Genomic DNA, 26,187 nt, shown 5'->3' with positions numbered 1-26,187 from the left:
GAGTATGGAGGGCCCTCAGAGGTTGGGGACATGGGGGGTGCTGCAATCCCCCTGTGTAATCACAGGGCCTTACACCCCATAGATGTAGGGGGGGCCCAGAGGTTGGGAGCAGGGGGGTGCTGCAACCCCCCTGCAGCATGTGCCCCCCTCGCTACCGCACGCCCCTGCACTCCTAGGGTGCGGGGGCCCCAAAGGTGGGGGCACGAGGGGTACTGCACCCCCCTCCCTACCACGCGCCCCTGCACCCCAAGGGTGAGGGCGGGGCCATCAGGCAGCATCCAGCTGCTCGGGGAGGCGGGCCCTCCTGCGCCCGCCAATGAGCGTCGCCTGCGCCGTCCTAGATGGGCGGGGCGTCTCCTCTCTGCGCCCGTCCGAGCCCGGCCGCCGCCAATGGGAAAGCAGGCCGCGAGAACGACCAATGGGAGCGGGCGTCTCTTGCACCCAATGGGAAGCCGTCTGTCGGCGGAGCGGAGGCAGCTGGAGCGGCGGTGGCGGGGCTCGGCCCGCCTGGGTGGGGAGAGCGACCCCCGAGCCACGGTAGGGGGCGCCCGGGGGGGGCGCGCGTGAGGCGCCGCTGCCTGCGGGGCGGGGGGCGCCGTGAAATCCCTCTGCCCCCCCCTTCTCCTGAGGGCCGGGCCGGGCCGGGCCGGGCCGAGGGGTCCGGGCTGGGGCGGGGCGGGGCGGGGCGGCCTCGTGCTCCACAACAGCTGCGTCCGCCAGGCGCCGCGGGACTGCTCGGTGCGCGCGCACGTGCGCTCCCGTCTCGCGGCTGTTAGCGGGGCTCGCGCGCGCCCGTCACTGCGCTGGCCAGGTGAGTTACATGGCGCGGGCTGGAGCCCGGCCGGTGCTGACGAGACGAGCCCGGGGTCCCCGGGCAAGACGCCTCCCTTCGTGGTGTCCTCTCTGTCGTGCGCGCTGACACCAGTTCGCCAGCTCATGCACGTGCGGGGCCGGGGAGCGCAATATTCATGCATATGCATGATCGGGGAGCGCAATATTCATGCATACGCATGATCGGGGAGCGCAATCTCGTGCATATGCATGATCGGGGAGCGCAATATTCATGCATATGCATGATCGGGGAGCGCAATCTCGTGCATATGCATGATCGGGGAGCGCAATATTCATGCATACGCATGATCGGGGAGCGCAATCTCGTGCATATGCATGATCGGGGAGCGCAATATTCATGCATATGCATGATCGGGGAGCGCAATCTCGTGCATATGCATTTGGCACCTTCTTCTGCGTGGCGCTTCCAAAGGCGGCGCTTGCTGGTGGCTCCCAAGGCCTTCGCGTGTCCAGTCTTCCTTCAGCGCGCCCACTGCACAGGCTCCATTGCTCTTCTCATTGGTCTTCGAGCTGCCTTCTCCAACCCGTGCCAGTACCTGGAGGTGCTGGTCTCCCGCCTTCCCATTCACGCCTCATTCACTCAACAGGGCAAAAAAATAAACAGTACGGAGAAGTTTTTCTTTACCTTACCTACTGCTAGGAGCTGTTCTACAAAACCTAAGTAAACTTCTGTGTTACAGGGCTTAGTGTGATACAAAAAATGACTTGATACAATAGTTAAAAACTCCAGTGAGGAGTCAAACTGGCTGTGGTAGGATCCGGGTGCCAGTAGCAGGAGAAGGCGACCTCCCCTCTGCTAGCCTGGAGGGGCAGAGGAAACAGGCATCTGCTGCTGCAGACTTGCTATTCAATGCGGAACAGCTGATTTTTCCAGGGCCGGGGTGCTGCCAGTTGGCCTCTTACGCCAGCTTTGCTGTGGACTCTTTCGGTTGCAGGGCTGTCTGTCTGGCAGAGGGCTTTCTCTGTCAGTGGCCTGGTCCACCCTTCCCAGAGGCGCGCAACACATGTGTTCTCTCTCCTGGTCAGTGCGTCTCTTCCTCTTAATTTTTTCATGGGTGACGCCTCTGGCTCGTGGGAGAACTTGGCTCATCTTAGTTCTGTTTTCATTCTTACTTCCTTAGGAGAGCAGAGTCCGCAAGCAGCGGTTTCCAGTGGTTGCTTGCCCTGAAACCCTTGTGGCCCTACCTTTTGAGAGGCTCCTCTAATTTCCAAAGCAAGGGAGAGTACGAAAGGTTGATCCAGTAGGCCTCATAGCACCACACCATGAATAGTGAGTTCTTGCCTCAAGGGGCTGATGCTCTTTGGGTAGACTGAGATCAGACTAGCTGGTCCTAGTGGCCCCTTCTGGACCAAGGATCTACTGAGCTGACTTGTTAAGCAAAAGCAAAATGGTCAAGTGTGGCTGGTTCAAAGCCTGGAAGAGGCCATTCACACACTCTGTTCTGACATCCTGCAGAGCATAGGCTGTGGGGCTTCTCCAGAGTAACTCCTATATGAACCAGAGCAAAATCCAGTCTTGATTTTAACATTGCATGTGATAGAGAACCCAGCTCAGGCCTCTGCAAATTGTTCCTGTGGCTGATTATCTCCACGGTTAGAACTTTGCCCCTTGTTTCCAGTCTGATTCTGTCTAGTTGGAGCTTCGAGCCATGGGCCTGTTGCCTATGCCAGGAAGGGCTGACAGAGGTTTGCTCCTAGGGAGATGAGATTGTGATTATTTGGTGTAAGCAACTGTATGTCCAGGAGCTTCAGTTTATTAATATGGTAATGTGTAAGTGCTGTGGGGTGGACTCCCAGCAGAGTGTCAGGAGGCCTAGTGACACTGAAGACAGTGGAGCAGCTGTGCCCATTTACACCACATCCTCTTTTGGCCGTACGGTACTGCAGGGCTGAGTCTCTTAGGGATGATCAGGTCAAAACCAGAGTGACATCTTGGTGAATAGAATCCTCCCTGTCTGCCCCAACTGCATGGGTTTGACTTAAACTGGTTTTCGCCCTTTGATGAAGTCAGTGCAGAAGGCTGTATGGAACCTGTTCTGTTGGTTTAAACTGGTCTCCCTTTGGTTTAGCTCTGTGTAACTCGCATCCAAAGGTGCCATTCTTAAACCGAAATGAACACGTCTACGCTGGTAAGCATGGGCTGAACTAATTTGGTTTAAAACCAGTTCAAGTTGAACCAGTGCAACGTGTGTGTAGACGAAGTCCCTGCTCTGGAAGGGTTGCTACTGGAATAAGGGAAGTGCCTCCTTCCTGGCTGCAGTGGTCTGCTCTTCAGCTTGCATGCAGGTCCTTTCCCCAGAAACCTTGAGTTCATGGTCACTTAAGGGTTGTTTGCAAGATTCTGCCCCGTTCCTGTGCCCCTGTCATGTTATGGAACGGAATGAATACAAAGTCAAATGCCAGGCTCCTGGGTTCCCTGTATTTTGCTTCCTTTCGTTGCTGACTTTGCAACTTGTTAGCGGGAGAAATCCATAAGAGTGGATTTCTGGAAATCACCCTCAGCCCCTGCCAGCAGATAACCTGCCATCTGATTGGCCAGGGTGCTGGTTTTATAGACTGTTAGCATCAGTACCCCATGCTCCCTTTAGCACCGCATGCGTACAGCTCCTTAGAGGTCCTGAGCCCCCCTGCAGTTGGGGTGCAGGAGCAAAGTGGACATGGCCTGGTTTATAGAAATGAGGAAGTGAGGTGTTTTGCGAGGAGGAGCAGCTGTTTGTTTCAGATTCTGTTCTGATCATTGCCAGGGGCTGAAGGTGAGAATGTGCTGAGGCTTAGCGTGAGGATGTGTCTGCGGGATCCTGTTACACACTGAGGTTTAAGGCGTTGTTCTCTGAGCAGCAGGGTGGAACACAAAGGAACCCATCTTTCCTCCACCGGGTCCCCTGTCTGAGATCATGTACACCTGAGGACTCCCTGGAAGGCTTCTCAGTGATGTTTTCCTCTCTCTCCTGTTCCTCCCCATTCCCAGAAAAAACAAATCAAACCCAGGCTTCCCACGCTCCAGAGAGTGAGATGCAGGAGGCTACACTACACTTTGCTGAGTCAATAGGCAGAGTGTGGCCTTACAATACTTTCTATGGTGGCGCCTTTTTGTTTAACCTTCCTGGTCCCTGGAACAACTGGCCATATGGCAGTTGCTGTGCCACGAGGGGCAGGGAGGACATCTGGTCACCTCCTTTATTGGGGGAGGGGTGCTCTCAAAGTAGGCGCACTCACTCGAACCCACACCCCACTCCCACCCAGCAGCGCTGTGGCAAGCCAATGACATGTGGCAAGTGCTCCCAGGGAGCTGGGAGACACACAGCAAAGTCTCTCTAGGGTATTTGGTTAAAAACCTAAACAGCTGTGTTGTCTTAAACGGTTTGGCTGACAGCCACCGCCTCCCCCAGACAGCAAAGGATCAGCCAGACTTTATTGTGGGAACCAGTGCTAAGGTTTTGTTTGGTGGCCTGGGGTGGCTACACTGGGAATTCCCGTGCTGCGCTGCCAGTTCCCGTCTCCAGCGCAGGATGCATGCGTGCAGAAGTCTGATTTCTGCACATCTGGGCCCCACGGTGGATCTGTGGCCGTATGTCACGTACGGTCTCCTTTGTCACTGGGACCAGCCCACTCCTCTCAGCAGCTCTCCAGGTGTGTCTGACATCAGACCAAGCCCTGTGCTGTGGCTGTCCATGCCCCATACGAACTGGCATATCGTCTGCTGCAGGGGCAAAACTAGAGAGTCTCCTGAGGTGCTCTGGAGACTAGCCCCTAAATCGGCTGTATGAGTGGGGCCAGCTGTGTGATCTGCTGCTTGGGAGGAAGGGCCTCTGTGGTCCCCTCCTGCCCTGCAGTGTTCGGATTCCTGGGGTGGGATGGCAGGGTATTGCCTGCCCTGTGTGGAAGTTCCCTGCTGAACAGTCTGTTTAGAGCTGGCAGAGGAAGCCAATGGCTGTGCTAAGATCTGTAGTCAGCAAAACATACTTGGCTGCATGTTTGGTTTGGTAGAGAGGCGAAAGCTCACCCTGTTACAAGGCACAGCTCCCACCGGCTTCTCTAGGGGGAAGCACCTGTGTGACTGAAGGCGGAATTGGGCCTGGGTTAAACCAGTGCAAGGGAAGTGTTATCTTGTGATCAGAACAGGAGAAAAGGGAGCCAGGACACCTGGGTTCTCCCCATCTCTGACAGGAGAGTGGGGTCTGGTGGGTTAGATGTGGGGCTGGGAGCCAGGAGCTGTGGGTTCTCCCCAGCTCTGGGAGGGGAGCAGAGTCTGGTGGGCTTGAATGGGGGGCTGGGAGCCGGGACTCCTGGGTTCTGTTCCCATTTTTTGTCACTGACTTGCTGAATGTGTTTCGATAAAGCTCTGTCTTTTGGCTCAATAGAGAAGTGTCCTTGGTCCCTGCTGGGTCACGTGGCATGATCCTCTGGGCAAAGTGCTCATGGGCCCAGACGTGGACCCAGCTGTGTGTTGTTGACGGGGTGGGGGCAGGCCCTACCTGGAAGCTCATGGCTCCCTTGTCAAGTAAGCAGAGCAGTGGAGCCTGGCCAGAGAGAGGAGGGTGGGTGGCTTGCTCTCAGGCCCCAGCGCGCACCCTGTCTTCCCCTCTCATTTGAGTTGGTGTGACAAGCCTGGTGATGCAGAAAAGGGCTGGTGGAGCACAGGCCAGACTATGTCTCTGTTGTTCAAACGCTCTAGGGAGGTGAAGGGCTTTGAGGGGGCTGGTGTTTCTCATCCTGCGGGTGTGCCACGGGGAACTCCTTGCTCAGAGGCAAATGCTGGGAGCCGGCTAAGGCACAGGCATTGTGGTGGGACTTCTCTGCTCTCTAGCCGGCTACTTCTCTCTCCTCCTTGCTGCATTTGCCACTCTGCTGGGGCCCCCCTTGGACACCTCCACGTGGCAGGCTTCTTCCAGCTGGCTGGGCCCGACAGGCGCCTGGGACACGGGCGCACGCAGGATGCAGTGCACCGCAGAGCCAGGGCAGCAGAACCTGCTGCGGCATGGCTCTGGGTTCTGCTGGTGGTTGCCCCGCCGGTTTCTCACCAATGCTTCCCTCCCCGCTTTCAGCCAGGACCGGGGCGATGCCTCTGTGTGAGTGCACGGCGAAGCACAGCGAGTCAGACATGGAGGGCTGCAGCGGCTCGGCGGGCGGCTGCCTCAAGGTCTACCTGCACTGGAGCGGCGAGGAGGAGCGGTGCCAGACCTACGCGCAGGGGACGCTGAGCGCGGAGGAGATCTGCGTCGACATTGCCCAGAAGATCGGTGAGCGCTGGCAGCCTGCAGGGCCTGGCGTGTCTCTGGGCCGCCCCCTTTCCAAACGCTGCTGATGTGACTGCTCTGAGTGTGTGGGGCTGCCCGGCGCTGGGGGTCCCCGCTCGGTGCTGCTGGAGGGCTGGGTGGACTGCTCCCTTGCTCGGGGCTTGAGGGCGAAGGGCCCTGCGCTCCCCAGGCAGCAGCGATGTTATGGGAGCACCAGGATTGTAACTGTTTTCTTCTGCCCTCCCTGTTGTGGCCACGTGGGGAGTGATCCACAGCCCGGTCTGCCCTTTAGCTTCAGGGGGCCACTGGGGCCTGCATCCTGTGGTGGCTCTGGATGCTGGTGTGCAGCCTGCTCTGCTCCGTGCAGTCACATCAGCCCCAGCCACATAAAGCCCTTCATGCTGCTTTGCTTGGACTGAAAGCTGCTGAGGGGCTTGTCAGGCCAGCAGGCTGCCTCTAAGCAGCCAGTCCAGGGTTCCGCACTGTCTTGGGAGGAGGCAGTGTGGCCTAGTGGAGCGAGCCCTGGGGTCAGGGACCAGGGTCCTGTTCCTGGCTTCACCCCTGGCTTGCTGTAGCCTTGGGCAAGGCACTAGCAGATGCTGACTTGCGTTGTAAAACCCTTTGAGATCTGTGGCTAACATGCTTGTCTGAGGATTGCTGTAAAAAGCGGCTACCCAGTAACAAGCACGTCAGCTGTCACATGGTGGCTTCGGGGCTCAGAAAAAGCCAACAGGTCTTGCGTTGTGGAGCTCGGGCCTCGGTGGATCAGGTGCTGTTCTGGCTGGTGGTGCTCAGTGAAGGTGTTTACTACTAACCCTGTCACTGAGAGGAGAGAACCGAGAGCAGGTTCCAGGACAAGACAATGAGAGAGGCAGCTTGGCGACTCCTGCAAACCCCCGCAACATAATGCAGGGGCAGAGGGGACTGCACTCCTGCTGAACCCCCGCAATTCTCTTGTCTCCTGCAGGGATCACGCCGCTCTGTTACAGCCTCTTCGCGCTCTGTGACATGCAGAGCAGAGTGTGGTTCCCTCCCAACTACATGTTTGAAATTGGCAAAGACACCAGCCTGAGTCTGCTCTTCCGCATGAGGTGAGCGTCCTCCCCGGGTGGCTCCTCGCGTGCTCTCTGCTTCCGCCAGCTGCAGTTGCGGGGTGAGGGGCCCCTAGCTGTGGAGTCACAGGCCAGGAACGTTCGTGCTGGCGAGAGGCATGGCTTGGTGGTTTGCCTGCTCGTCTGGGAAGGGAGGCAACAGCAGCAATTAAGAAACCTGGAGAAAAGTTGGTCAGATGGTACCTGGGGAGCAGGAGATGCTGTATGTGTGTTGCTGGGTCTCACCTGCGCCAGCTGTACCACTGACAGCTGGAAATCTGCCAGTCATAGACTCCTTGTGCCCCTCAGTTCCAGCCCACACCCTTTGCTGTGCTAGCTTGTTCTCCCCACGGTCGGCGTGGCTTGTTGTGAGCACAACCGTGTCATTAGGTGGTGCTGGTGCTGTGGGAGATGGACTGAGACCTTCCAGACGCCTTGCTCCTGTGACTTGGGGGCGGGGCTGGAGGGCTCCAGGAGTGGGATGACAGCGCGCAGCGCTCTCACGGCTCTGCTTATGGCTGGCCTCTCTGGGAGGCCTGTAAGTAGCAGGGGAGCGAGCGAAGAAAGAGGCTGATGTCCCGGAGCTTGACACAGCTTTTGCTCCCAGAGTGAGGTCACCTGTGACTATCGCAGCAGGGATCCGCTGCTGAGCCAGAGCGCAGGCAGAAGGGAGCTACCACGCCACAGCAAGGTGCTTTGGTCTGGGACTTTTGTGGGTCCTGACCCTGCTCCTTTGAAGCGGCGCGCTGGTAACCAGAAGGTGGCGTATGGGCTCGTGGACGTCTGGTCTGTAAGCGGCCCGTGCGCAGAGGCTGAGGAGAGCTCTGCCCAGAAACACGCAGACTGGTTAGAGGCGACAGCCTGGAAATCTGCAGTGACCAAAGGCTCTGGGGAGGGGGTGCTTTGGCCACAGATCTCGCCGTGGTCCTGGAATGTGGCGCATTGGAACAGCAGCCAATTGCCAACTTCCTCTTCGGTGCAGACCAGAGTACCCTGGGGTGCCTAGCTCAAGGTGTAGCAAAGCATGATGGGATACCTAGTCCTCCTTGCTCTGACCAGCTTTGCTGTACGGCCCAGTCTCTGTCCCAAAGGAGAGGCGGCGTGCAGGCTGGTGGGTCTCTGGCAGCTGAACCCCTGGGTTGGGCAGAGCCACAGCACGGCCCAGTGATAACAGACAGCCCAATCCAGGGCCATATCCAGCCCTGAGGTTGCGGACAGCTCATGTGATCCCCTGCACTGGTTCCTTCCTTCTCTCCAAGGCACCCTCCGTGGCCAGGCCCCCAGGCCAAGTCTGCAGGCGCATGCTGGCAAGTGCTGTGCGCGTGACCCGCAGATGGCGCTGTGGCTTTGCGGGTACCGGGGAGGCCGTAGGCCCTGGAAACGGAAACTTGCTTTGGCTGGTGTGTTGACAGGAGCAGAGACAGTGACAGTCCCTTGCTCACAGTGTTGACAGCTGCCTGATTCGCTGTTGCTGCTTCATGGCTGTGGAGGGCCCTGGTGTCAGTGCAGGTCTTGCTGCGGAGACGTCGTCTTGGCTCAGCCTCTTATTGATTTCTGCTTGGTTAACTCCCGACAGCCTGTGCTGCACACCAGCAGCTCTGGGTAGCAGTGGCCTATTGGAGCAGGCTTGCTGTGGCTGGTAGCCTGCCCTGGTAGGGTACGCTTGTTTAAAGTGCTCGACAGACACGTTGTAGGCAGGGGACTGAGGCACAGAGCAGCAGCATAGCCTGCCCCAGGGTGGCAGAGCTAGTGGCAGAACCAGACGCAGGCCCCAGCAGCTCTCGGCTCAGAGAGGCACGTCTGCTCTGGCTGAGGACTCTGATCCTGGGAGCCTTTGTAAACAGCAGGTTTTTTAAACCCGTCCCCTCTCTGCTGCGGAGCAAGCTGAGCTTGGTAAATAAGTGGGACTGGCAAGCGAAGTGCATTCCTCTGGCAGATGCCAGCTGCACCTGGAGTGGGAGGCATTCTGGCAGGTTTCCCTGGCCAGAAAACCAGCCTCTCAGACGGCCTGGAAAGCACATGCCAGGAATCGGCATGGGCGGCGCCTGGGCTCAGAGGTGTTTGGCAAGGAGGGGGCAGGTCTGTGATGTACTGACAGCCATTGCCTGGCAGGGTGTAGTGCCTCGTCTCTGCGGAATGAACTCCGGAGTCTGAACTCCACCCCCAGGCAGGGTGGGGTGGAGCCTTGCCAGCAGGTAAAGGCTTGTCCCTGACTCCTGCTGGCTGCTCAGTGCAGCGTGGAGGGGACTGACTCGGGCAGGGGGATTTTGCAGCCCTGGGGCCACCAGCTCTGCGTTGATTGATTGCACCAGGTGGTGCTGGGTGCTCTCCGGTGCTGTGCCTTTCCCGTGGGGCCACCTGGGTCTGTCTCCCACAGGTACTACTTCCGCAACTGGCACGGGATGAGTGACAAGGAGCCGGCTGTTTTCCGCAGCGTTCCCCGGCAGAGCGACTCCCCCGAGGAGAAGCTGCAGGGTGGTGCGCTTCTGGACAAGGCCTCCTTTGAGTATCTCTTCGAGCAGGTGAGCACTGGTCTGTGGGACCCCGCCTGGAGCGGTTCACCTCAGACCCTGGTGCGTAACAGGGACATTTGCCCTGGGCTGGTGGCCCAGCGGCTCCAGTGCCCCTTGGAAAGTGCTTTTTGTTTTAACAGACAGTGGCTTCAGTGGGGACCCGTGTGCTGGGGCGCCGTCTCCTCGGCTTCCCTGTCCCTGGGCGAGCGCTCCCCCAGCTCTGCACCGCTCTGCTGCCGTGCTGGAGGCTTGGAGAAATTGCCAGGCTAGGCCAGAGCAGGGACCCATGTTCCTCTACACCAGTATCCCATCTCGACAGGGCAGCACCAGCTGCCTCTGAGGACGGTGCAGAGTATCTTGCCCCCAAGGGAAATTTCCTCCTGAACCATGAACTCAAGGCCAGGGTTGCAGCCTGCAGTCCTGCTAATGAAAATCATATGAGGCAGAGCTTTAAAGGCCTTCCCAACACGCTACAGGCCACAGAAGCCAGCAGCCGACTTCTTGAAGGAAGACTGCTAAATCTGAGCGCTTGGTTTGAGTCCCTTTTCAGTTCTTGGTTCCCTTTGCAGGGGAAATACGAGTTCATTAATGACGTCGTGTCTCTGAAAGACCTTCAGAACGAGCAGGAGATCCACCGGTTTAAGAACGAGAGCTTGGGCATGGCCGTCCTGCACCTCTCTCACATGGCCATCAAACGAGGAGTCTCTCTTGAAGAAGTGGCCAAAAAAACCAGGTGATTGCTGAGCAGACGGGCATCGGGGCTGCGCTCTCCTCCTCCTCCTCCTCCTCCCCAGACACAGCGGTTCAGCTTGCGTGGGGCTGCCAAAGTGCAGTCTCTCCTGGGGCTCAGCATGCGTCTCACGCCAGCTGTGCACGTAGTGCTGCTTGCTGGCAGGCCGTTTCGGGGCCCCGTGTTAGTACTTGGCTTGGCAGCCAGCGTTGGAGTTGACCCCAGGGCAAAGGCAAGGCACGCTTCTCCAACACGGCTCGTTGCACAGGCCGCTCTGCAGAGGGTTCGAGTGCAGCAGCATCATGTGGCTGCGGCATTCACCCGGTGCGCCTGATTGCGAGCCAGCCTGCTGACCTTCCCGAGGGGCTGTTCCTTCCCTCCCCTGTCTCTCTTGCAGCTTCAAGGGCTGCATCCCGCGCTCCTTCTGCCGGCAGATCCAGCAGAACAACTACCTGACCAAATTCCGCATGAGGACCGTCTTCCGGAAGTTCGTGCAGCGCTTCCAGCGGCACACAGTCAGTGCCGGGAAGCTGACGGAGCAGGATGTCATGTACAAGTATCTGGCCACTTTGGAGAGCCTGGCCCCCCGCTTTGGGAGCGAGCTCTTCCCCATCCTCTCCTTGGAGACCGCCTCTGAGGGCGAGAAGGCGCTGCTCTACGTCAACGGTGGGCACAGGCAGCTGGAGGATGGCTGGGCAGCATCCCCCCAGGGCAGGCCTGCTACACACCAAGTCCTGGTCACTGGCGTGGGCGGGATCCAGTGGCGGGCCGTCCCCATCGAGGTAGGCTTGTACGTGGCTCTCCTGCCATGGGGGACCACTGGCTCCTATGAGAACGTGCCCAGCACTGTGCAGATGGCTTGGTCTCCTCTTTCCTAGGCATTGCAGTTGGCCGGGTTGATCCGTTCTAGCGAGGGCTGTCCATTCAGAGGCTCTGTGGCCCAGTGGATGGAGCACAAGGGTTTTGCTTGGGAGAGCCCCGTTCAGTTCCTGGCTCTGCCTCTGGCCTGATGGGGGCGTTGTGCGCAGATGCGAAACGCCAGCTGTGGGTGCTGTGCTAATCAGCTGGGCAGCACCTGAGTCTCCTGGCAGCTGCCCAGGTGCTCAGCTCCTGTCCTTGCGCCCTGCCTCATTTTCCTGGTCAGTATAAAGAGGGCAAAGGACCTGACATCGGGTGAGAGCTGCTGCTGCCAGGTGCTAGACAAGAGGCAGAGAGTCGCTGTTTAGGGGGCAGCACCCCAGGAGAGACTATGCCAGAATAGCCTGGCCGACAAGGCACAAACAGTGAGGGGCACAGCGGTGACGTCGGTTCAGCATCCAGGGCTTGCTGTGCTCAGTGCCAGGCCAACTCTGCTTGCCCCAGGGACGTGCCCAGCTCTGCAGGTCGTGGGAGATGCTGCGCTTGCACTGGAGATGGCACGCGCTTGCCTCAGCTCGGGCAGGAGCTGCACCTGCTGCCGCTCATCTCTCCAGGGCATGCAGTGTCAGCAGCCTCCCCACTGCGCCTGCTGAGGCCGAGTCAGACCTGAAGTGGGATGGAGCAGGGGGTGTGGTGACGTGCTGCCCTGCGAAGGGCCAGCTGATGTCTCGGAGCCTGGAGGAGTCCTCGGCTGTTCTAGTGCCCCAGTGGCGAGGCTGTGGGAGCAAAGCCGGGGCCCGGCCTGTGATCTACCCGCATGTGAACGCTGCCGGAGCTGTGACCCTGCTTTGCTTTGCTTCCACAGAGTGCAGAAAGCCACTCGCACCGGGGTTATTTTGGGAGGAAGATGAGGGCCAAGGAACTGGACCCCAAAGGGCCGTGTCAGCCAGGGGAGAGGAGTGAGGCCAAGTGGACCAGCTTCTGTGACTTCCAGGAGATCACGCACATTGTCATTAAGGACTGCAAAGTCAGCATCAACCGCCAAGACAACAAGTGCTTGGTGAGGGCTCTGGCCAGGGGGCCGCCTTCCCCAAGCAGAGGCTAGTGGGTTGGAGCCAGGGTGGGCAGGGGCAGGGGAGCCATGACACGGATGTTCTATCCCTGCTTCTGGGAGGGGAGTCGAGTCCTCCCCCGCCCCCCAGCAGCAGGTCAGCCCATTGGAGGTGGGAGGGGTTTAGCATTAGAGAGCTGACTGAGGAACAAGTACCGTCTCCAGCCATCGCCGCGGGTCCACGCCAGCATCTCTGGGCTTGCCCAGTGTGTGTCCCGATTCCCCAGACATGCTGTTGGTGATGTGCTCGAGGGTTGGCCCTGGGCCTGCTGGCTGGCGCGAAGAGCAGGGCAGGGGGCGGCAGAAGGGTTGAGGTGGTGACTCCGTGTGGCCTTTTTCCCCCCAGGAGCTGGTTCTCCCATCGTATGAAATGGCCCTGTCCCTGGTGTCCCTGCTGGATGGCTACTTCAGGCTCACGGCTGACTCCAGCCACTACCTGTGCCACGAGGTGGCCCCACCACGGCTGGTGATGAGTGTCCTGAACGGCATCCATGGGCCCATGCAGTAAGTGATGCCCGCTGCCGAGCAGCGACCGGGGGCGCCGCGTGGCCTGGCCCTGTCTGACCCCTTCCCCTGCTCCAGGGAGGAGTTCGTCTTCGCCAAGCTGAAGCGGGAAGAGCAGGACGGGCTGTACATCATCCGCTGGAGCATCCTCGACTTCAACAGGCTGATCCTGTCGGTGGTGAAAAGGGACCCCAGCCAGGTGAGGCAGGCGGGGAGCGTCTGGCGCTGCGTGGCTGGCGCTGCATGGCAGCTGCTGTGTTCGCTCCTCAGGCTCTTGCACTGCGCTTTCAGGTCCCAGTGCCGTGTGTCGCCACGGGTGGTTTGCTCTTCTCCTCTGTGTGTGTGGGCGGTGCAGTGCCTTGTTTTGCTGGGGTAGGTGAGAGGCAGGTCGGAGCAGTTCCCAATGCCCCTCGAGGCACTCGGGGAGGGGTGGGATTGGCCTCGGTTTCCAGCCCCGTCTCCCACCCAGACTAGCTTGGCCTGGCTCCTGCCGATGGTACACCAGAGCCCTTTCTACTCATGAGACCCGCTAGGCCTAACTAGCGTCAGGCTGGGAGCCAGCTAGCGGCTCTGGGTGCAGCGGCTGGGCATGGTGTGTGCCAGGCTTGCTTGTCACTCTTCCTCAGCTGGGCCGAGGGTGGACTCCGAGCTGCCTGGCCTGGTTGTGACACTGGCACACAGCAGAGCTGGTCTCACTGGCAGGCGTTCACTGCCCTCTGCAGAGAGAGGAGTTAGGCCAGCCTGTGTCTGAGCCACGCAGCTCCAGATGCTCCACGCTGTACTTTGCCCCAGAGCTTTTCAGCCTGACCCCTCACCCCAGCTGCTGACATACGGTGGGTTCTGCTGATGTGCCACCACCTGTGGGCAGGAAGAGGCACAGAACCCAGCCGTGGGGCAAAGGGGGATGGAGAGCACAAACTCTGGGATGAGCCAAAGGAGTTTGCAAGGGCCACGAGGGATGCAACCCCATGGGAATCCAGCTGCAAATCTCCGTAATAGTAGTTCACTCTATCCCCGTGTTCCAGCACGGAGCTGCCAGGAGCACAGGGCCCCCTGGGCTCTGCCCTGCCAGTTGGCATGTGTCTTTCCATAGACACCCTCCCTTAGCCTCGCGTGGCGGGTCACTGGCACAGCCTTCTGCAATCACCTTGGTGAATGTAGACTGGGAGCCTGGGGCTGGCAGGCACTGGGGAGCCTTGAGAGGTAGCTGCAGCTGGTACACAATCTGGACCTGCTGTGTGACCGGACAGCAGTGTACAGGCTGCACCAGTGTCTGGCTTGCTCGAGGGCGACTGCTCTCTGGGCCTGCTGTGTGACCGGATGGCAGTGTACAGGCTGCCCGGTGTTTGGCTGAGCTGACGTTGTTACTGCAGGAAATGCTGGAACAGAGCTACAGCTCCCTGCCGTGGCTGGGCCCTGCTCAAACGACTGGCCTAGGGCAGCAGCAAACAGGCTCAGGCGAGAAGCAGAGACCTCACCCGCCTGCTGGCTGAAATGCAGTGGGGTTCTGGGCAGCGCTGCCAGGCACTTGGGCTGTGTGCAGCCCCAGTGTGAGGGGTGCTGGGCTGACTGCGTGGGTGGATGTGACAAGATCCAGGCAGGCAGAGAGGCGTGGCCTCAGGCCCTGAGCCAGCAAGCAGAGAGGGAAAACTTGCAGGATGTTTTTGGTGATGAGGGCAGGGGCTATGTGCCTGGCATAGGCCTGCTGATGGGGACTGCTGGCAGCCACGGACGTTGGGGTTGCCCTCTCACAGCAAAGTGTCTGTCCCTCTCCCTCCCTCTGCTCCCGGACCCAGGGAACCCCCAAGTATCGGCAGTTCCGAATCCAGAAGAGAGATGGCTCCTTCTTTCTGGAGGGCTGGGAGCGGGAGTTCCCCACTGTGCGGGAGCTGATGGACGTTCTCAAGGGCTGCACGCTCAAGTCAGGGGACGAGAGCTTCACTGTGAGGAGGTGCTGCCCGCCAAAGCCAGGAGGTAGGACCCTGAGCAGCTCCGGCCCCACTGCTGGTTTGGGGCAAGCGATGCTCTGCACCAGCCTAGTGCTTGGAGGTGCGGAGAGCCAAGTCCCCAAAATGGGGTCTCTGACTGTCTCCCCCTGTGGGCCTCTTCTCCATGCTCCCCCCGCCACCGCAGAGATTTCTGACCTGATCATCAGCCGGAGGGTGAAGGACAGCCCCAGGCAGATCCTGAACCTGACCCAGCTCAGCTTCCACCAGATCCGGAAAAACGAGATCACCCAGGTGGGCCAAGGGCTCATGGGGACGTGACAGTGAGTGCGGCGCTGGGGGTGGGTTGGTGCGCTGGAGGAACAAGGGGGAGCTGGGGAGCAGTTACTGGGCTTAGCCCCCCGACCCGGTCAGGAGTGGGAGCTCAGTAGCACGGCACTGTGGGACGGCCACCCCCAGCGGTGCGTGGGGAGCTGGGCTCTCCCTGCAGCTCCAAGCGACCCCTTACTCTGCCCTGCCCTGCAGAGAGCTCACCTGGGCCAGGGCACCCGCACCAACATCTACGACGGCGTGTTGCACGTGTGTGGGGGCGCCGGCGGGGACGACGAGGCCGAGTACTTCTCCACCGAGCAGAACAACAACAGTCGCGAGATGCACGTGGTGCTCAAGGTGCTGGACCCCAGCCACAGGGACATTGCCCTGGTGAGTCGTGCACTGGGCACCGGCTGCCTCTGCAGGGAGGGCTGAGCCCAGCCCACCGGCACCTCGGGGCTGGGGCTCTGCAGTGGGCATATGGGACACTGTGTGGCTGGAGAAGGGGGTGGGGAGGGTAGCACTGGGCCCAGGAGCAAAGGGAGCCTGGGAGGAGGTGAGATGGCCCCACGCTGACCCCATCAGCGATATGCCCACCCACTGTGCTTAGCTGGTCTGTGGCAGCGGCTGTCTCAGGGACTGCGCGCCCCTGACAGCCCCACTTCTCTCCCCAGGCGTTCTTCGAGACGGCCAGCCTCATGAACCAGGTTTCACACATCCATCTGGCCTTCGTGCACGGCATCTGTGTGCGGGGCTCCGAGAGTGAGTAGCCGCCAGCAGTGTCCGGCCTGCGCCCTACCTCCTTACCAACCTGCAGGAGCCTCCCCTCCCCAGCCTGCCTGTGCAGGGGGCTCAGCTCAGCTCAGCTCAGCAGCCGTTGATCAGGCAGGTCTGGCCTGAGTGTCCTCAGCTGGGCCCCGGCCTGCAGCACGGCTCATAAGGAACGGCCTTTTCCACCCTCTCAGATATCCTGGTGGAGGAGTACATCGAGCACGGCCCCCTTGATGTCCTGCTGCGGAAGGAGAAGGGCCGGGTGACCGTCGGCTGGAAGATCACTGTTGCCAAGCAGCTGGCCAGCGCCCTGAGCTACTTGGTGAGAAGCTGTGGTGGGGACTGGGCTGCCCTGCGCAGTGGTGTGTCCCTTTTGAGGCTGCTCTCGAGTGCCAACAGTTTGGGCTGGCTCCTGTCTGCTGCCGCCCCCAGGAGCTCCCTCTGCCAGGATGCTGCAGGCCTTTCGGGTCACCACAGAGTCCCAGCCCCTCTCTGCCTCTAGGAATCACAGGGCTGGGGGCTGACTCGCCTGAGGTGTCACAACCGAATGCTGTACCAGCCCTAGTCCAGCCCCTCACCAAGGTGCACTGCCAGGCGGTGGCTTGTTTTCCTGGTGATACGTGACCCCGCAGCCCTTGTGCTGAGGGAGGCCTGCAGGCAGGGGAGAGCTGGGAGTGGAATGCTGCGTTGCTGGGAATGTTGCCAACAGCTCAGGAGCGTGCCCGTGCCCGTGCCCACGCTCGGTGCTGCTCAGAACAGCTGCAGCTGGCAGGACACAGGCCTGAGGAGAGCTGCACGGCCCCCCCCCCACCCATTTCCCAGCTGGGGGAGTGAGAGCCTGTATGTAGCAGCTGTGAGGAGGACCCAGGAGTCCTAGGATCTGCCTTTAGTCCTCAGAACCACCTTGTCAGCCGGGGCGGGGCTCCTCATGGCTCACGTCGTGTTTTGTGTAGGAGGACAAAAACCTGGTGCATGGCAATGTGTGTGCCAAGAACATCCTGCTGGCCAGGAAGGGGCTGGAGGACGGGTCGCTGCCCTTCGTGAAGCTCAGCGACCCTGGGGTCAGCTTCACAGTGCTCTCGCGAGAAGGTACCTTCTCTTCCAGCCTCCCTGGAGGGGGAAGCCCAGAGTGGCGACCCCTCCCTGTGACGAGTGGCTTGCGGGGTTAGTGGGACTTGGGCCTCGGCCGGGCTGAGTGAGGGCGATTACCAGACACTCTTCATGGCGTGCCAGCCAGGCCCGGTTCCCCTGAGCCGCCTGCTGTGGCCTAGGGCCTGCCAGCTACCAAAAGGTGAGGCCTTTCTCCAGCACCTTCCCGCTCAGGGGCCCTCACGCATGTTGCAAAGGACGTGGCGTCCCTCTGGGGTGTTCTCTGGTGGTCAACGGAGCCCTGCATGGCAGTGCTGCTCACGTGGGGGGCAGGGCAGGGAGAGGTAGTTTCAGCAGAGCCATCTGGGAGAACTGCATGCAGCCGGTGACCCTCTGCACGAGAGTTTGGCCGGGATGCTGGGTACAAGCTGCCGTGATGGCTGTGTCTGCCCCATCCCCTGGGGTGTCTTGAGCTCACACCCGTGACGAGCGCTGCTGAGCCCCAGTCCTGCAGCACAGCCCCCTAGCTACACTGGGGGGTAGGAGTGACTTGGGAGAACACCTCCTAGTGGGCCTCCGTTGGATTTCCTGTAGCACAGCTCCCCCGCTGCCACTGACTGAGCCCCAGCACGCTGCTGCAGCACCCCACGGACAGCCCCAGCTCAAAGGCCAGGCTGCCCCCAGCAGTCCAGCTCTGGTGTGGGAGGAGTGTGGCAGTCTCCAGCCATCGGGCCTGGCCCACAGGACTTCCATTGGGTCGGCCTAGCCAAGAGGGCCCTCCTGCTCTCCTGCAGGCAGGGCTGTCTCTGGGGTCATATGGAGCGTGTTCCCTGGCATCCGCCTGCAGCAGGGTGGGCTGCCTTTGTAGAGCTGGTCACCGTGCCAAGCTCCTTGGGCATCTGTGCCCTAGCCAGCCTTGTTGCCAAGGCCCTGCATCCCCTCTGCAAGGCACTCCCACCCTCCGCTTGGCGGTGTGTGCAGTCCCCATAGCAGCCCCCAGCCCAGCTCTCCTCTCCCCCAAAGAGCGCGTGGACCGGATCCCCTGGATCGCCCCTGAGTGCGTCCAGGACACCAGCAGCCTCAGCACCGTGGCTGACAAGTGGAGCTTCGGCACCACCCTGCTGGAGATCTGCTTCGACGCGGACGTGCCACTGAAGGAGCGCACCCCCTCCGAGGTAATGCCAGGCCCAGGGCTAGAGAGACCGGTAGGGGGCTGGCATGGCAAGGGGGTGCGGTGACTGTGCAGGGCTCTGTGACTGGCCGGTGCTCCCTGGGTGCTGGAGGGTTTCAGGGAGCACACACAGAGGAGGCGTGTGCCCTGCAAGGACCTGGCTAGGGCGACCATATCTCCTTGTTCCAAATATGGGACAGGGAGACATGGGGGGAGGGGTGGATCCTCCTGGCAGCATCAAGCCCTGGGGAGCTGGCATGTGCCTCTCCCTGTCCCCAGCCCTGAAGCGGTGGCTGCAGGTGCTCCCAGCTCTGGAGCCCCGGGGAAGCAGTGGCCATGGGAGCTCTCGCCCCCACCTGCAGTGCACCTCAGTGCAGGACAGCTTGTCTCTTGAAAAAACAAGTGGGGACCGTCCTGCCCAGTACAGGAGGGGCAGTCGCCCCAGGCCTGGCTGGTGGTGCAGAGGGCTGGGGAGGTGCCATGTGGCTCGCTCAGCGGGACCCTCCTTTCCCCCAGAAAGAGCGCTTCTATGAGAAGAAGCACCGCCTGCCGGAGCCGTCCTGCAAGGAGCTGGCTGCCCTGATCAGCCAGTGCCTGAAGTACACGCCCAGCGAGCGGCCCTCCTTCCGCACCATCCTGCGGGACCTCACCCAGCTGCAGCCGCACAGTAAGTGTCCTGCCTGCTGGCTGAGAGCACATGGAGCTGGGAGTAGAAGCAGGGAGATGGCCTGATCCTGGGCGGTGTCTCCGCTGGCTCAGGCCAGGCAGGGAGGGGAAGGAGAGGGCAGCCTGTGGGGAGTGTCAGAGGCGGGACAACCTGGGCAAAACACACCTGCCACCCCTGGAGCTCAGCCAGCTGTGTGCAGCTGCCCTGGGCTCAGCCCATATGCGTGGTGGTGTCTCTGTGCCCTGTGCCAGGTGCTCTGTGCTGTTCTGGCTCTGAGGGAGCTAGCTCCCTGTGTTGCTCCTCAGCTGGCTGATGCCAGTGCCATCAGCCCATGGGACTCTTCTCCCTCTTGCCTTCCAGACCTCGTTGATGTCTCCTCCGTGAGCCCCGACTTCCCCATGTCGGACCCCACGGTCTTTCAGAAACGCTACCTGAAGAAGGTCCGAGAACTGGGGGAGGTAAGTGGTACCCCCAGCAAGCCTCGCCCCGGTTTAGTGACCCTGTGAGCACAGGGCCTAGGGGAGGTCGCGGCTTGGAGAACACGGCAGGTTTCACAAAAGGAGCAGGGCTCTTCTACGGGGGCTGTGGACAGTCCTGTCGCCGTAGCGAGCACAGGCTGTACGGCGGGGTGGCTAATTGCCGCTGTGCTCGGCGCCGAGGACGCGCCCCCGTCCGGCTGGTTTGGGCAGTGCTGTTGTCTGACTGTGAGGTTCCTCGCACAGCTGTTGCACGGAGAGTGCTTGGGTACTTGAGCCACTGGTGTGCTCTAACCTGGGTTGTCCTATAGGCTTCGACCCACTCTGCTGCCCTGCGCCTGGGCAGCCTGGATTCCCCGGCCATTCCTCTTCCTCGTCCAGCTGGGCTCTGCTGCTAACAATCCTCCAGCTCAGCCTGGCTCCCAGCGGCCGTTTCTGTCTGTGCTGCTTTTCTGCCCCAGCCCAGCGGGAGCCCTGCTTTGGTGGGATCTCAAAGCTCCACTTTGTGTCTCCCAGGGACACTTTGGCAAAGTCAGCCTGTATTGCTACGACCCCACCAATGACGGCACCGGGGAGATGGTGGCCGTGAAGTCGCTGAAGTCTGGCTGCAGCCAGCAGCTTGTCGCCAGCTGGGAGAGGGAGATTGAGATCCTCAAGACGCTGTACCACGAGAACATAGTCAAGTACAAGGGCTGCTGCAGTGAGCGAGGTACGGCCCGGCCCGGCCCGGGGGAGGAGTGCAGCAGAGCTTCCTCTCCCAGCCCTGGTGCGCTGTGCTGTACCCGGCTCCCTGCCGGGCTGGCTGGTGCTCTGTCACCCCTCTCTCTGCAGGTGGGGTGTGCTGCAGGGCTCCCCTGCTTTCCCAGGCTGGGGTTAACCCTGTCTCTCACCTCGAGGGTCAAACATTGACTGCAGTCCCCAGGCCAGAGCAGTCGGGCAGCAGGGAGCCCTTGGCACTCCCTGCGGACACTGCAGCCTGGGGAAGGGGGAGGGGTTGGACCAAGGCTGCTGTGAGGGACGGAAGGTGCAAAGCTGCAGCGTCGCAGGAGGGGGCTTGGCCTCTGGGAGGACGCTGGTGGGGACTGGGGCTGTGGTTTCCTTCCCCTCAGCCAGGCCAACCCTCTCTGCCCTGCCGCCGCCCTTTCAGCTGAGCATGTGGCTCACCCCCTCCTCTTCCAGGGGAGCGGATCGTGCAGCTCATCATGGAGTATGTGCCCCTGGGCAGCCTGCGGGATTACCTCCCCAAGCACAACGTCAGCCTGGCCCACATCCTCCTCTTCGCCCAGCAGATCTGTGAGGTAACACCAGGGTCCCGGTCAGGTAGCGCACGGTGGGCTGTGCTCCCGCTGCCACTGCCCGGGGAGCAAGGGCTACACGGTGTCTGGTGGGGCTGAACCAGCAGGGTTGTGCAGTGTGGTGTTCGGGGGCTGGGGGTGTCTAGTGACTAGCAAGGGAGGCAGGGCTCCTGGGTTCTGTCCCCAGCTCGGGGAGGGGAGGGGAGGGGAGGGGTCCTAGTGGCTAGGACAGGGGGCGAATCTGGCTGCTAGGACTCTTGGGTCCTATCCCTAGCTCTGCCACAGACTCCTGGTCAGCTTGGGCCAGGCCGCCCCTCCAGATGCCTCCTGCTCCTGCTCCTGCTGCAGAATGGGGATAATGGCTGTTTGCTCTCCGCAGGGCATGGCTTACCTGCACTCCCTGCACTACATCCACAGGGACCTCGCCGCCAGGAACGTGCTGCTGGAAAACGAGAATGTGGTGAAGATTGGTGACTTTGGACTGGCCAAAGCCATCCCCGAAGGGCATGAATACTACCGGGTCTGCGAGGACGGAGACAGCCCTGTCTTCTGGTGAGTGCTGGGGCCTGCGCGGCAGCGCTGGTCGCTTGCAGCCGTTCCAGTGCCGCAGTGAGTCTGTTGTGCAGTGCTGACTGGCCGGCCCGTGGGAAGAGAGGGAGTTGGCCTGATAAACCTGCAGGGCCCCGCATGGCTCGAGTTGTGTTCTGCCTGCTGGGACTCGTGTTCTCTGTGAGCCAGACCCAAGGGAGTGGTCGGTCTCTGGCTCCGTGGAACGTGCCTTATGTGAGCTGTAGTGCAGGAGCACATTCAGTAAGGCCTGGCTGGCGGCGGTGTTTGTGGGGGATCAAACCCAGAGGACCCATCTGGCCTGCATGCTGGTCTGAAGAGGAGCCAGTGTGGAGGGAGGGGAGTCCCACCTTCTAGCAGGCTCTGGCCTGGGACGCTCTCAGAGGTGCTGTGCTGTGTCATGTGGCGGTGTATCTGTTGGGAGCCCCTTGGCGCTCCCGTGCCATTCTTCCCATGCGCCGGCTGTGGGTCCCTTTTGCTGGCACCCTGTGATGGCAGCAATAGTTTGATAGAGCCCATCTCTGCAGGTACGCCATGGAGTGCCTGAAGGAGTGCAAATTCTACTATGCCTCCGACGTCTGGTCCTTCGGCGTAACGCTCTACGAGCTCCTGACACGCTGTGACTCCAGCCAGAGCCCTCCTGTGGTGAGTGGGGGGACTGACTGAGGCTGTCCTGCCCCTGGTAGCTCCTCGGGCTCCAGTAGCAAGCAAGACCCTCCCGACCAACCAGCCTGGTCCTCCTTCCCTCTTAGAAATTCATTGAGCTGATTGGCGCCACCCAGGGTCAGATGACAGTGCTGAGGCTGATTGAGCTGCTGGACCGGGGGAAGAGGCTCCCCAGCCCCAAGGACTGTCCCTGTGAGGTGAGGCTATTGCCCCGTGGTTGGTGCTTCTGTCACCCCGACAATGCAGCCACCTCTTAGGCAGGACACCATGGCTGCTCTGCTGCTCAGCATCCGGGCACAGGAAGTGAAGCATCCGCTGATGCTGTGGGGAGAGGCACCGGGAGGGGTGGAACTGACTAGCTCTCCCCTCTGATGTCTGGGATAGTGCCACAGCTTTATGGGTGGGGTGGGGCCAGCCCCTTGGAGCAGAAACATTCTGGCCATGGACTGACAGGGAGAAGCAGTTCTCCGCCTGCCCGTGGGGAATAAGGATGCCTTGCAGCAAGCTGGCCGTTCCCCTACGCGGGGCATGCGGCCCCTGCTGAGGTCAGTGAGCGCACTCTCTGGGATGTCACCCGGGCAGGACAAGCTTGAACTCTCCCCAGCCAGCCGTGCGGCCTTGTGCAGGGGCTGCATGCTCCCTCAGCCGTCGGCAGAGATCCCTCAGCTCGTGCCAGAAGGCATCAGTGGTCGTTTCCATTCCTGGGCCTGGTTTTGGTCCGTTTCTGAGCAGGGGAAGGTGTGTGTCAGTTCCTGGCTGCCGGCTGGCTCAGGGGCAGGGGGCGGCTTTGAGCTGTGGGGTTGGTTGGTGCCTGGCTTGCAGTTCCTCGTCTCTCTTCCCACAGATCTACCGCTTAATGAAGAACTGCTGGGAATCTGAAGCCTCCTTCCGCCCAGCATTCCAGAACCTCATCCCCATCCTGAAAACCTTCCACGAGAAGTACAGGGCACAAGCCCCCTCGGTCTTCAGCGTGTGTTGAGGGCGATGCTGGGGAAGGCCTGTGGCCTGGTGAAGCCGGGACTCAGCATCTGGAGACTCCCTGGGGAGAGGCCGCTTGGAGGGCTGGGACTTGCCCTGCCGCCTTGGTGCCGGTGGCTGTGTGGGAGAGTCCGCTTTGAGGAGGGTTTCTGCCGCATGCCATGGAGTCCCAGTGGTCCTGTCCCCTTTAGGCTCTGCGTAAGCAGAGAGGGCTGGCGAAGCTACTGTTGCCTCTCCTGAAGCTGGAGCTGCTGCTTTGGCCTGGATCCACAGGCTCTCGGGTCCTAGAGGTTCTGAAGCAGGGCAGGGGTTTCTGTCTAGGCAGGGCAGCCGGTGGAAGCTGTGGGACGGTCTAGCCAGCTGGGCACACTGCCTGCCTGGCGCATCTCATCCACCTGCCCAGTTCTGGAAACACAGGTCAGAGCTGTGCAACCAGATTGCTGTGTGTGTATTGAAAGTGGCAGATGTATGACTTGGCCTCCTTGCACTTAGGAGCCTAACGTGTCACATGCTGGCTGCCCTGGCGATTGCTAAAGCCTTGGCAGGGAGACTTGGGGTAAGGCAGGAGCTGAGAGTGGGGCCCGCTGGCCTGAATTTTGCCATGAACTGCTGCTTCTGGAGGAAGTGGGGGTGCAGGGTTCAGACTCCTGCCCAGTAAGACGTTTGAACCATCGTTAAAAGGGACAGGCAGGCAGGGCTCTTGCCTGTTCCCTGCCGCAGCCAGCCAGAGGTTCGCCGCCCGTTATGCTTTTGCAGCTCTCTCGAACCCCTCCTTTGCTGCTGCTGATGTGTTTGAGTGGGGAGAGTTCTGACCTATTCCCCAGCTCCTTGGCTCCTGCCTGGCTTGCACCATAAAGCACCGCTGTGCCTGTTCCCACTGGCATCCCACAGGCACCTGAGCACATGGGCAGAGATGCTCGGCCCCTGGGATAGCAGCTGGTTGCCTCTGCTCTCGTCTCTTATTGAGTGGTGAGAAGTTCCCCGCTGACCAGCCCTTGGGCGCTGCTGTCTCCGCACTGCCTGCTGGACCTGGCTTTCGCCAGCACAGGCCCTGTCGCGCTCCACAGCAGCTGGTCATGCGCTGAGGGTTAGCCTGCAGCCTGGGCCGCTGCCCCAGTGGGCAAGTGGGTGAAAAGGGGAGCCCCTGAGCCTGCAGGTCCAGCCGGTGCCGCCAGTATATCATATGCTTTGGGGAGACATGTTTTCTAGCGCCCCTGTGGCTGATGCTGTCCATATGCCAACCAAACGGTTTGTCTGCCTCTTCCCTCCCGGGGCCAGTCACTGTGAGCTAAACCATGTGGCTGGGTGAGGAGGGTGGAGTTTGTTGGCCTTACGCCACGTCCCAGTCAGAAGACCAGAACTGCCTTTAGCCGCTTGCCAAAGGACAGCCTCTCTCCCGTTCTCGGGTAGCGAACAGCTGCCAACATTAGCCAGGCTAGGCCTGGAAAAGCCACTTTGCCCTCCAGCCCTGGTTGTGGGGCTGTGCCTAGAGGAGCAGGGCAAACAGCTTCCAGTCGAATGTCCTCTTCCTAACCGCCGGTACTGCAGCGTGTGCCTGTCCTGGTGTGGGAGTTGCCCTCCGTGCAGTGCAGACGGCTGCTTCGCCAGCTTCAGTTAACTTTCAGAGTCCTGCGCAGAGATGGCTCAAGCCAGGAATGAACAAGGCCTTAGATCCGTGTGTTGGAAACCTCCGCTCAGCAGCTGTGCCTGTAGTCATCAGTGTTAGCTGCTCACTGAAATGCCTGGAGTGAATCCTCCTGGGGAAGGAGTATGCCCAGCCTCTGCGTGGAATCGGGATCTGTTAGCTGTGTCTCCTCGCCAGCCCTGAGCACGCAAACAAGTGTGGCACTTTATGATGAAGGAAACATTAGCAGTTGGGTGTTTCTTCTTCCAGGTGTGATTCGTGGAGTCCCCTCTCCCTCAGTCCTGTGTTACAGCCACAGGTTAGAGCCTGGGGCTCAGCCTCGGAGCCAAACAGGGTCAAGGAGCCAAAGTCAATATGTGGCCAGCCCCAAGGGAAACAGTCACTCAGGAGCCGATCCCCCTGGCCCTGAGGTGTTCGCACTTCAGGCAGGACTTGGGCATTGGAGTAAATGGAGCTGCTTCCAATTCCTCCACTCCGAGTGGGGCTGCACCAAGGAAAGGCCATCAGCAGCTCCTAGGGTGCCTGGCGTATGTCCGTGCTGGTTCTGGGGAGGCAGCTCTCCCTGTGATGCGCCACGGCAAGGGGGCAGCACTTCCAGCCCCTTGAGGCCTACAGAATGGACGCCATTGGTAGGCTACCACATCGGACGGCGCTGGTCACCTGACCTCTCTTGTAAGGCTGCTTTGTGAGGCAGTCTGATTGTAGTCTTTGTCTATGCCTTTGTATCTTGCCCCCCTTTCCACGTGCACACCTCTTTCCCTGAGCGGTTGCTGTGTCTTCAAAGGCTCATTTGCTCCTGGCCTGGACAACTAGTGAGAAATCGTCTCAGCTGACCAGTTTGTTGGTTTGGTTCCAAGTAAACCAAAGGCTTGAGAAGAGCCCTGTGTGTATCAGAAGTGCAATGTGTCTCTAAAGGAAGGAGGACAGCTTTGCCTGACTCAGCAAAGGTCACTTTTATACTGTACAATAGTAGATTTCCCTGCCCCTTATTTATTGCATCTGCTACATAAATGTCATTGAAATAACCTCTGCATTGAGCCATGTGCCCAGAATATGAGAATGCTGCCTGTCTCCTGGAGCCATCCTCCACCATGGTCTGGGTGTAGACCTTTAAAGCAAAAATGGATTCAGCAGTGTGCCTTGCATCTTGCAGTTGTGCTGGAGCTTCCTTATTTCTGGCCAAAGTGGCTGTGTGTACATAGACTTTTTTTCTATGGGGCAGCGGGAGCTGATAATGTGAACGTCATTAGCCCAGAGACCAATCCCCCACTGGCTAGTGTAACCTGTAGCTGGTACCATCCCAGATGTTTTCTTCACATAAACTCCAGTAACATATGGGCTCATTAAAAATACTTCTTGGCATGCACGGGCTGCTACAATGTGTCAGCTTTCAAAGCAGGTTGTTGATGGAGGGTGGGCTCTTGGGAGTGATTTAATGCTCATATTGTGTGGGCACATAGTGGTTTTGGGCCCCTTTGTGCTAGGTGCTGCACATGAACAAAAGGAAGAGACATGCTTTTGTGTGGGATCTGAAACAGGCAAAGCTAGGGCATGTGTTTTGCTGCTTCCCCTCCTAGCAGTGAGCCTGTGTTATGCCCTGCTGTGTCTTGCATAGGGCAGGACAATACTGCAGAATGTTTGGACAGCTCCGGGGTGCCAGCGTTTGAGTCTCTGTTTGGTGCTTTTGGTGGCTGGAGAAATAACTTGG

The 26,187-nt window shown here is 60.2% G+C and overlaps 1 protein-coding gene across 2 annotated transcripts; it reads left to right on the top strand.

Moving 5' to 3' along the window:
• Positions 1-471: 471 nt before the first annotated feature.
• On the top strand, positions 472-26,187 carry TYK2 (tyrosine kinase 2). 2 transcript variants are annotated; one of them, XM_074979599.1, is made up of 24 exons: positions 472-537; positions 5,898-6,092; positions 7,057-7,180; positions 9,558-9,702; positions 10,263-10,426; positions 10,821-11,205; positions 12,147-12,341; positions 12,739-12,896; positions 12,975-13,095; positions 14,693-14,870; positions 15,030-15,136; positions 15,368-15,544; positions 15,829-15,916; positions 16,120-16,247; positions 16,879-17,014; positions 18,038-18,189; positions 18,702-18,852; positions 19,213-19,310; positions 19,845-20,037; positions 20,508-20,626; positions 21,003-21,175; positions 21,718-21,835; positions 21,943-22,053; positions 22,701-26,187. In XM_074979599.1, exons 2-24 carry the CDS (start codon positions 5,912-5,914, stop codon positions 22,833-22,835), a joined length of 3,537 nt encoding a protein of 1,178 aa, XP_074835700.1. In that variant the 5' UTR covers positions 472-537; positions 5,898-5,911; the 3' UTR covers positions 22,836-26,187. The 2 variants fall into 2 exon arrangements, 1 of the variants encoding a protein (XP_074835700.1); XR_012642778.1 differs by lacking the exons at positions 21,943-22,053; positions 22,701-26,187 and having other exon boundaries at positions 21,041-21,175.

This window comes from Carettochelys insculpta, chromosome 29 (genome assembly GCF_033958435.1).
Source record: "Carettochelys insculpta isolate YL-2023 chromosome 29, ASM3395843v1, whole genome shotgun sequence".
NCBI lineage: Eukaryota > Metazoa > Chordata > Testudines > Carettochelyidae > Carettochelys > Carettochelys insculpta.
The sequence above is the reverse complement of the archived record's forward strand: the minus strand, read 5'-3'. Positions and strand labels throughout refer to the sequence as shown.

Bases quoted from the DNA above. Each gene is read 5' to 3' on its own strand.
- TYK2 (XM_074979599.1), top strand. From the start codon at position 5,912: ATGCCTCTGTGTGAGTGCACGGCGAAGCACAGCGAGTCAGACATGGAG. The intron at 12,342-12,738 runs GTGAGGGCTCTG...TTTTCCCCCCAG, and splicing joins GCCAAGACAACAAGTGCTTG to GAGCTGGTTCTCCCATCGTA. The intron at 16,248-16,878 runs GTGAGAAGCTGT...TGTTTTGTGTAG, and splicing joins CCAGCGCCCTGAGCTACTTG to GAGGACAAAAACCTGGTGCA.